This window comes from Monopterus albus, unplaced genomic scaffold, assembly GCF_001952655.1.
Source record: "Monopterus albus unplaced genomic scaffold, M_albus_1.0 scaffold172.1, whole genome shotgun sequence".
Taxonomy (NCBI): domain Eukaryota; kingdom Metazoa; phylum Chordata; class Actinopteri; order Synbranchiformes; family Synbranchidae; genus Monopterus; species Monopterus albus.
In genome coordinates, this window is record NW_018128052.1 from 2,528,464 (window position 1) to 2,539,562 (window position 11,099).

The window sequence follows — 11,099 nt, forward strand, 5'->3', positions numbered from 1 at the left end:
GCGCCGTCCCCACAAATCCAGTTTGGCTTTAAATGCAGCTACTTTATCTGCCAACTTGAAGACAGTTGTCATTTTCCCCTGAAGTGACAGATTGAGTTCATTGAGCAGGCTGAATATGTCGCACAAGTAAGCCAGTTTTGGCGCTCAAGTGACCGAGGTGTAACCGAGAGAATACAGTCATTTTTCAAAATAAAAGATTGTTCAGACTCAGATAATAAATAAAACGGAAATAATTAATGATTTCTTGTGCGGCCCGGTACCAATTGATCCACGGACCGGTACCGGTCCGCGGCCCGGGGGTTGGGGACCACTGATCTAGATGGGTTGCAGGAGGACACTGTAGGGCACTCAAATGCCTGTCTGTGTAATGAGAAGGGTAAAGATACAGTGCAAACTCAGCTGCATCGGGCATGGGTTGGGTTCGTAAAGAAATATGTGCTCCATGCTCTAAACTGAAATACAATGCGTTTGTCCCCATGCATAAAAAAATAACAGTTACACGGTGGTGAGGTTGATCAAACCACTGTAGGCTACTGTGGGGCTGGGGAAGTAGATGGTTGGCCCCTTTCTTGTTACGAACATAGTCAGATTGTAACAATTGTAGCTGGATAATGTTATGTTGCTCATGGTCCAGAAATGCCATATCTGTAGGAGCAGTAAACTGAATCTTTGGACTGGACATGTTTGTATACTGTACAGCAAATGCCGAGTACAACAGGTATCATTTGAATTCCTGTTTTCCCAAACCTGTTCAATAATAGCTGCTTGTTAGGTAACTTTCGAGTATTTATTAGCAGTTTTATCCTGTTAAATAGTTTAATAAGTTGCATCTAATGGTAGATAAATCATGAAGTATTAAGACAATACATTTTTAAGTGAGGGGGAAGCATCTGTTACCTGGTGGGGTATAAACTGCTCTTTCAAACGCAAGCTTCTGGTGTGGTATTACAGTCTTATCTGAGCTCAGCACTGCTCAGAGGCCTTCCTGTGCTAAAGCTCTGTATTAACTCATTTGCAATTGCCTCAAGCAGATCTCACAATGGAAAAGAGATGCCCCAGATGAAATTTTAAATGTCATATCTGAGAAATTTTGTGCAGGTCATGTCTTTAATGAAAGCTGCAGATTGTGCTGAGATAAGGGCTATGTGTGTGGTTGAAAGATATTGTATGGTGCTGGGTTTGCAGTCCATTAGATGGTAGAGGGCTCAGGATAATTGGCAGCGTGTGTTCCAAATGGACACCAGGCCACAGAGACAACTAATGGGTTGTCTTGTCTGTTGTCAGATGATATCAAGACTGGACATGACTCGGTGTGTGTGGCACGATTTGTTTTGCTGGTTAAATATGTGTATAATCTGGTAATCTTTTACTTGGGTAAAAAAGCAGAAAAGACACCGAGTAGTGATGACGGCTAGTCTCTTATCAGTTGTTCAAGTGTTCGTTACATAAGTCCAACAGTAAGGCTGTCACTAGTTTAAGGAAGCCACACCCTTGCTGCTACAGAAAGTGTGACAGCTTCATAACAAAATGTTGGTAAACCCTGCGGTTGGTTAATTTGGTTAAAAGTGATTAAGAAGTCACTTCTTTGTCAGTCTCACTTCTCAGTTAAATGCAATTAACCTGCCTCACACACACTTGAACAACTGATAAGAGGTTTTAAGGTACGGCAAGAGACTTGGTTGTTTATGACCAAATTACAATCTGACTGCATGACCGTGTAATGTCCTGCCCCTTGCGTGCTGTGCCAGGGTGCATAAACCAGAGTATTTCCGTCTGATATGGACTGTCCGCCATTGTGTGCTATATGTGTGAAAGAGCAACTCTTGACAAAGCCCAGATCTGATTCAGCAGACATTGTCCTGAGTTCCTTTGTGGAAACAGCTACTGTACGTTATCACCGTGTTGGTTTTGTCAGTTTTGTGTTTATGCTGCAGATGAGTTTCTCAGTAGGAATGTGTAAATGCAGCATCCCTCTCCCCTCTTGTCATTTCAGGTGATGACCTGGATGTTGCCATGTGAATGACTGAAGACCATGAAACCCAAACACAAGCTGCTGTTCATCCTATGCACCACACTGGTCCTGACCTTTATTTTCTACGCCTCCTGGAAGCTACGTGTAAACATATGGGGTCCGCAGCCTCGTAAGTGACACCTCCAGTCTGACTGTTTATAGCATTAATTTATCACCTGATCGTCCATCTGTCATATGAAAGTACTTTTAAAACCTAACATGTTTTATTTGTTTTTATTGACCAAGTTTGTGTGACATTGCGTTGCTCTCTGTGCTGTCTGCCAGCTACTCCTCTTCATTTCAATCTCTATTTTTGATTTTATTTTATGTTCTCCCAGTTTGCCTGTTGGCATGTCAAGCTGTGTACTGGTTTGGCAAAGTCAGTCTGTGTCTGATATTAAATTAGTTTTTCATTAACTTCAGCAGAGCGGTGGATGTTGTGGGGAGAGTGTAATCACTTCCTTTTGTACATCCTGCATTAGTTGCTCTATCTCTGCTATTTAAAACCAGTGGGTGCAGCTGTGGGGGCTGACTCATACTTAGCTATCTATTGACACATACCCTACCTGGGCTAAAGTGAGAAAACCTGTGTTAACCAAGAGATGAAAGCTTGATCTGACTCTCTTATACAGCCTATTTAATTTCTCATTACCTTTTGTAGACGAGGAAATTCCATGCTGAGATTTCCACATTTAGATGTTGAAATCCTAACATGGAAAACTACTAGTGCAGTTTCACAACACCCTTTAGCACCATGACAGTGCATGAGGTTCAGTTTTTACTTAATACTCTCGGTGTACTGTATACGGGTGTTGGTTATGACTCACTGCCTTTTCCTAGTGATTGAATAATCCTGATCTTATAAAAAGATAGTGATGAGGAACCTACAGTACATTTGTACACTGTCACTCTTCGGCTCAGTACAGAATACTTCTTGAGATAAAATATGTGATCAGAACCAGCTTGTATAAACTGATGATGGAGGATGAGTAAAATTATGTCACACTCTGTGGGTGACCCAAAACAGCTGTTCAAATCCAGCAGAGGGGGCTAGAAGATTTCTCTGTAAAGAATGTCAAACTCGCCTGTGCCTCCTACAGAGAATATTTTCTAGGGAAACATTCACAGGGAGCACAGAAAACACAAATGTGCATTTTGAACTAGATTGAGAACTTGGCTGGAGGGACAACACGCTGCCTAACGTGTAAAGCGTGAGGGGAAATGCTTAGGTCCCTTGTATTATGTCCTTGATATTGGCTGTAATGTAAAGTTTTACTATTCAACTGGAGTTGAGACTTTTTTTCTTTTAACCATAAGCCTAACCTTATTCTGAAAGAGTAACACATCCTTTGCTGTCAAATCCACTTTTTCTCAACTGCAGCATATGTGAAGCAGAAATACAGTCACGTGCAGCATTGATTTTAAATAGGAGGATTATTTTTCTGGTCGACAATATGATGACTCAGAATGACATGTTGATGCCAGCACCATTGTCCAAAGGAATATTATAAGCTCCTTTCAGATCTTTAACTATCACCTTTAATGTACAAGTCACTGAGATAAACAATAAAGCATTAAAGAACTTGACATTCACCACTTAGAAAGCGAGATAACTGAGAATGCTTACTTTCTTACTTTCACTGTGAGGAGAAACGGGGCTTCAGATTTCTTGGGTATTTTGTGTCAGGAGCTGGTAGTGCAGGGGTTGGCTGTCTGTCCGACAAAGCATTGTGTTACATTTGAACATGGAACTGCACTGTAACAGATGCCTGCGTCAAGGCTTAAACACAAAACCAGCTTGAGTAATTTTATGTATTGTGATTGTGGTCAATGTGTCACTTGCTACCAATGTTTGTTTATTTCATGGCAAAATAGGCAATGTCAGGTTGCTCTGGTCCAGGCTCTACTGCTTCATTTCTTAACATGCCTGGTGTTGTTTTAACCCGTCCCTGGTTCCATGAGTATGCAGGTTCTCAGTCAGCATTTCAAAATATCTACTGCTGAGCCTGACATGTCTCTGCCCTTTGCAGTATGTAATGTACTGTGCTAGTCTGTGCACTGTGTGGTGGCCGTGACACACTGCCTGACAAAAATGAGTCCTCAGAACCTGGTTTGCTAAATTAAAGTTTTGTCCTTCTGTGTTGTATCACTAACAGAATACCCAGTCAACAAATGACCTTGCCTGGGGTCCATATCACATTTTTTTTTTTTTAAACAGACTGGTTTTCTGTTGCATCACTTTGCATTTGCTCAAAATTCAGCATTAGCTTTCATTATTCTAAAGCTCTCTGTCTGATGTCAAACGCTTTCATCCTTGTACTGTCACCTGCATGGGATTGAAATAATATGCAGTCAGTTTATTTGATTAACTGCACGATACCCTTTGATGTGAAGAAAGCAAAAAGATCTGGGCTTATTTTTTTCCCCTCAATACTTGGTTCAACAGCACAACAAGGAGAGGAGCTTTGAGTGCAGTGCAAAATATTGGCTCTCTGCAGTACTGTGGGGCCAGATGTCTGGCTTAAACAGGGTCAAAAGGGAAAAATGAGCATGTGGATGGTCTCTGCTGCCCTTCGCCCTGGTCAGCTAAGCTATGCTGTCTCACTGAGAGGATCAGGTCTGAATAATCTCTCTTCCTCATTCTTGACTTCTGGTGCTGCTCCAGGGACCAATAGAGCATAGAGAGGCCTATACCCTGCTCAGCCTATACATCATTCAGAGCTTCCCTGTAGTTGTTTTGTAGCTGTAGCTTGCTGCTACGCATTCATTGTTAAATAGTGCTAGTGTGTGCTTATCTGTAGTGATTTTTTTTTTAATTGTGTCTTCTTGCAATAGAAAGCATGTTTTGAGATGCACTGGGGTATTCAGTGAAAATCTGGGTACTTAACATTGACCGGCAATGCCTTATTAATACCGAAGCCTTTGATTCTGTGTTGGTTGTATTTTCAGAAAGCCCTTGCCCTGACAAGCTGTTTCCTGTAGAAAATGTGTGTATGTGTCTAGTGCTTTTAACAGTGGACACGTTGGCAGCAGCTGGCTTGCTTGCTGTGTACAGTTCCTCCAGATGGTCACCACATCCAGGAGGTTTGTGCCATATCCTGTTCTTCTCCTTCACCCTGGTTCCTGATTTATCCTGACTTCTTGGTGTAATAGTACCCGTAATTATTGATAAGTGCTGAATTCTGTTCCTGTGTCGTTGACGTCAACCAGCAGCCAGAGGCAGCGTCTCCTGTGGTCATTTATTTTATGCTGTCTTTTTTGTGTCACTTTCAGAGCAGGTTCATATGAATGTTGTAATTCCTTTTTCAGGTGGAGTGGATGTTTGACTCATGGATGACTAGCGATGAGGGCCCATTGTTCATTTTATCTGTGTCCTTTCTTTTTCCTGCCTAATGCAGTTCTCACTGTAGCTGCACCTGTAATGCTCAGTTATCATGGTCAAGAATTGCTCTGTCTGTTAACTGCCACTTGTATCTGAAGTTGTTTGTTTTTTTCTGGATTGTTCATCTATGAAACCAAAATTGATAAGATAAAGTCATGCTGTATCTTTGCTGTAACAGGCTATTTAGTGCTCTCTTTTAATTAATGCAGCTGTCCAAGTCATGCAATGATGTGTGCCTGCACAGAGAATTACTCGGGTTGTTAATGAAACAAACTTCCTGTCACCTCCAGCTCTTTCTGCAGTCACTGGTTGTAATTGTCAGCATAACTGATTATAGTACAGCCATTGCTGCCTGACCTGTAGTCATGTTGTGAGTATGAAGTAAATGATTTTATTAACTTTTTCCACTGTAGCGGGGCAGGAATAACTGTTGAGCATGTTCTGTGTTTGGCTGTATTGACATTGACTAAAAGCTGTGAAGATTAAAAGGCTCCAGATAAAGGTTTAAAATTGCAGAAATCACACAGTCACAATGACTGACCACATAAGGGCTGCATCCACTCACTGGGCATTTTCTGAGCTTTCAGACACATTTCATGGCTGTTAGCTGCAAATGGATTCACTCATTATCATATGACCGCATTATGGAATTTTGGTCACTTGATAACAGTTGGCATGTGGTCTGTGGTACTGTATATGTCTGTGTGAACTCCATCCACTGATGAAGTCTGTGAGATAATGCAAGAACAATTATTTTTGCTAAACTATAATTTTTAAGACCAGTAATGAACCTTTTAAGCTCAACAGTTTTTGTTTGTTGTCAATTGATGGAATAAGAGAAAGAACTGTATCCATCCATTATCTATAGCGGTTATCGTGAATAGGGTCAGGGGGGTGACTGGAGCAATCCCAGTTGACATTGGGTGAGAGGTGGGGTACACCCCGGACAGGTCGCCAGGCTCATAGGGCTGACACTCAGAGACATACCACCACACACACCCACACGGGCAATGTAGAGTTGCTAGTCAACGCAAGCTGCATGTCTTTGGACTGTGGGAGGAAGCTGGAGTACCAGGAGAGAACCCACACAGGCACAGGGAAAAAAATGCAAACTCCACACAGAAAGGCCGGGAAAACCCAGAACCTTCTTGCTGTGAGGTGACAGCACTAACTGCTGCCTCACCATGCTGCCCGAAATAACTGTGTACTGTTGTTAACTGGTTTTATACAAGAAATCAACAGCATGACTTTTTTGGGCGGAGAATTTTGAGTCTGTCCTGACATTAGGGATGGATTTAGAAAATTTTGGACAGGGTGGCCAGACTGGTGCCCAGACTCAGAGAGGGGTGGCACATTTGAAATACATGTAAAAAGTTCATTTAAACCCCTACTTCTATTAAATAATAAGCTCTACATTATTAAGAATAAAATGGTTTATTTTGTGTAAACGGCATGCACACAGTGTTTTCTTTACCTAACTTTGGCTGTGATCCTTATTTACTACTGGCCAGGAACATCGCTGCAGCACGGTGGTCCCCTCCCACCAAGGTGAATCATGCAAAGTACTTCACAACAACACAATCAGAGAAATGAATGCATGATTTTAAAATAAAACCAATTTATCCAATATCAGTTATAAAGTACCAGGGAAATGTTAGTTGTATGTGAGGCAGCAATGTTTCATAGTTTTTTATTTTTCATTCATTAATACTGACAAGCATCATGTTTTACTCTGGCAGGGGTGGCACCAGCAGTGGCCAATCTGAATCTGATCACCCTCTGGCTCTGCCCATGCCTAATGTTAAAAAAAACACCATGCTTGTTTGAGATATCATCTTTAATTTTGTGAGAGCTGTTGTGTACAGTGCAGTTACAGACAACCTTCTTCTAAATCAGAGCTTCCTAGTAGCATATTTGCTTATATTTGATTTGACTTGCTGCTATTAACAGGAACATCACCTTAGGGTGCTAAAATACACTTGAAATTAACACATTGCACAGGGTGAAAAAATGTGTGCTACCAGCCATGCTGATAATATATGTTTTCTATTTACAGTAGCAAATAAGCCATAAATTGTAATCCCATTTCATTTCACTTAAACTACTTTTACTAATAAAAACACCGAAGTAGCTTGTAAAAATGGTGTAATGGCATAAATCCAGTTGCTTCCTAATAGTGACTCTGTTTATGGCTTTCAGAAGTAGATTTTTAAGATTGTTTTTACATTCAGCTCTCATAACTATAATTGATATGATCTGTCATTTTCAGTACTTCTTTAGCAGTAAAAGCAGCAGCTGCACTTAGTATCCTTGACCCTAGCTTGGTTTTGAGCATCGCAGATTGCCTCCCTGTCTGTAGAGTGGTAGTGATATGCCTATAAAGTTTCAAGTGGAACACAGTTTGAAGATTACTAAATGGGGAATCTGATCTCCCAGAAGCCCTGCGTTGTGCTCGCAACATATTATAAACAGATACATTTTCTACATCTGTAGAATATTTTTCTTTGTGTCACAAGAGCTTGTTATTCTTGGTCTGTTTTGATGACGGCTTTGTAGTTGTGTTGTGCTTAATCATCAGCATTTTGGTGAAATGACACTGCAGCTGTCCTCTGTTTATTTTGATAGAAGTGGCTTTTTTTTCCTCTGCAACCTATGTGGGGTTTTGTTTGAAGCTAATAGTGTTAATTTAAGGTCATCAGTCTTTATCTATTTGGATAAACAAATAATAATCACTGAAAGGGGAAATAGAAAGGTACAGTAGTTCCCAAATCTAATCATAATAAACATGGCTTTAAGCATGTTCAGATTAAGTCAAGTCAGTCCTGCTGTTAACGCATCTTTTTACAGTTCTTGCTTTTTTGTTAGTCTGTGAATGAAACTTATGGTAGACACTCAGGAGGATCAGCATTAACCCTCTGATACATATGGTGTCTTTTATGTCTCTGTGTACATCCCTTGTTTGTGTGCATCTTTTGTTTTTGTGCAGCCACTGTTTGTGCCATGCTGAAGCTGATGTTGAAAACATTTTTATATATTCAGAGTACTTTGGTCTCTGTAGTAATGATGATCTTATTTCAGTGTCTTAACCCCCTTTTGTTTACAGATATTGTTTCACGAGACAGAGTCCCGACTAAAGGTCCTGAAGTGAAAAGAATTACAGGTAGAGGCACTGCGACTCTGCTCCTGTATACTGGGGGACTGTTAATGAAGCACGTGTTGATGCTGTTTGTTTGATTTTGTTTTTTTTTTTGGCTTTTGAGGGTTTTTTCCTATGGTATAAGAATCTCTGCTAACTCAGTGGATGTTCTCTATGTTCATCTACCTATCATCATCTTTATATTTGTTTTATTATGAAAAATGTTCATTCAGTCATTCCATCCTTGTGGGTAACTCCCAAAATATCACTGCCTTAATAATCACAAAAACACCGTGGGAGCTTTCTGTGGTTAATTTTCCACTTCACTGGGCTTTTCTTCTTTGAATAAAGATCGAGGTTTGGAATTAGAATTCAAGTTAGTGGGATTAAAGCTACTAATCTTCCTTGTCCTTGTCTTCTTTTTGCCATGTAATGTCTGACATTTGCAGCTGGCTTTATTTTCTTGGCTTTATTTTAAGTCCAGTGCTGCCATAACAGACCGACCTCAAACGGTGCTAACTGACACTTTTGTGTTTCAGAGGTGGTAACAGACAACGTGGGAACAAAAGGTGGCTCAGGTACATTTGCAGCCCCACCAGAAAAAGCCCCACTCATCCTTGTTGTCCTTCTGCCCTTTAAAATCAAATGACTTTCGAAAACCCTGCAGTACTTCCACAGCCACGTTTAGTTTGGGATGCAAGTAGCATTTGCAAAACATAGTCATTCCACCTTTGTGAAATTGATGTGTTATTAACGGGGAAAGTAAAACAAATAGAATTTATTTACACATGGTAACTAGTGAGGAGATGAACATCTGCTCATGCATTGTGCTCTACATAAAGCTGCAGTGTGATTCAACACTGCCCTCTATTGTCATGGCTCAGTAACAAAGGAATGGCAAGTGAAGGTGTCTGCAGGAGTTTTGGTTCATAATTCTGTAAGGTAACATTTGTCTCACTGGTAGGACCCCGCCACTTTAATTTCTCCCAAGCTGTTCCCCTCAACTCAGCCCTGTGGCTGCCTTATGCTTCTCAGCAGAAACATAATGCGCACACAAACGCTCACACTCACTCATCTTGGCTTCTGTGGCAAAGTCCCCATCCTTCAAGGCAGTGCTTGGATTTTTCCCTAACCAACCATCGTGCATTCCCATTGTCCTTTTCTTTATCTTTTTCCTCCAGCTTCTCTGTGAAGACGAGATCCGCAACAACAGGAGTAATACTGCGTGTTTCCTGTTTTCAACTAATGCTTAATTTAAACCTAGTCCTCTGTCATGATAATACAATTATGTTATAGACAGAAATTAAGGTGAAGTGTTTTTATAGCCCCTGTTTGCACCATTATAAAAAAAGAAAAGATTGCAGCACATATTTTGATGACATCATTCAAGATACAGTATTTACCTCCTAGTTTTGTCAGCTTCTCTGTCTGCTGTCCCAATGCTTCTCCAGGCACCTATTGGCTGCCCCTTTGGTTGTCCATAGGTGATCTCTTAACTTCCTAACTTTATTTTAAACTCAACAGATTTGTTTTGGCTGGCTTCTCCCTAACTTTGCTTGTTTGGTCACATGTTCTAATGCATTTGCCATTTTTCTGTGAAAGGTGCACCGAGTGTTTCCAACTACAGCCAATGAGCTGATAGTTGAAAGCATGTAGATTGGGTGGCCGGTGCTAATGATCCCAGTTATGCAATGTTTCTGTCCTTCTTTTTGTAGATGTGTGGTAATTGTTTATTTCTGTGTCTGTCTTTCTCTTTTATAGAGTTTGATAAGCTCGGCTTTCGGCTGCGGCTGGACACAACACTGTGAGTACATTTATTTCTAATAAACACTTGCTTTAAATGTCATTTAGAATTACACATTCAGCAGTTCTCCTTCATGTACTGATATCTCTTGTTGTATGTAGAACAGCTGAACTCCCAGTTAGACTTGGACTCTATTAGTTTAGATATGTTTTACAGCTTGTTTCACTAAATAATTACTCATACAGGTTCTGGTTGATCAATGGTGATAACATGGACGATGGAAATGTAAACCTTCAGCCAATTAATCACTTGATAATTTTTTTTTCTCTAAATAAACACATTGCATCTCATTGGAGTCATAACCAAAACCTGGTGACAAATGCACATCTTTGACTGGCTGCTTGAGTAATACATTTAGAAATTAGTGACTTGTGACGTAGTTACTGATTTAGTGTTTGCTCCCACAGCGGCTGTGGTTTGTCAGGGTGAGAACATGCTACCTTGAATCAGTACGCAGCTAGTTTGTGTCAGCGTGTCTGTTGATTATTTGTATAATTCTCTGAATTTGTTTGACATGCTCGCTCTAAACTGCCATGATAAGACCCTTTCTCTAAGACATGCGCCTCTTTTCCCTCTCCCTGTTTATTTGAACAAGATTGATGGCATTCATCTGCTTATTAATCCATCCATCCATCCATTTTCCTCTGCTTATCCGGGACCGGGTCGCGGGGGCAGCAGTCTAAGCAAAGAAGCCCAGACTTCCCTCTCTCCAGACACTTCCTCCAGCTCCTCCGGGGGCATGCCGAGGCGTTCCCAGGCCAGCCGC

At 40.9% G+C, this 11,099-nt stretch overlaps 1 protein-coding gene across 6 annotated transcripts in view; it reads left to right on the forward strand.

Moving 5' to 3' along the window:
* st3gal3b (ST3 beta-galactoside alpha-2,3-sialyltransferase 3b) overlaps positions 1 to 11,099 on the forward strand; it is a 44,591-nt gene that overhangs the window by 3,845 nt on the left and 29,647 nt on the right. For 3 of the 6 annotated variants that reach the window (XM_020616009.1, XM_020616007.1, XM_020616008.1), the window contains exons 2-5: positions 1,994 to 2,141; positions 8,497 to 8,553; positions 9,069 to 9,107; positions 10,291 to 10,333. In XM_020616009.1, coding sequence (XP_020471665.1) covers positions 2,033 to 2,141; positions 8,497 to 8,553; positions 9,069 to 9,107; positions 10,291 to 10,333 — 248 coding nt within the window. In that variant the 5' untranslated portion in view covers positions 1,994 to 2,032. The remainder of the gene's footprint in view (positions 1 to 1,993; positions 2,142 to 8,496; positions 8,554 to 9,068; positions 9,108 to 10,290; positions 10,334 to 11,099) is intronic. The other 3 variants (XM_020616010.1, XM_020616011.1, XM_020616012.1) reach the window with 3 other exon arrangements.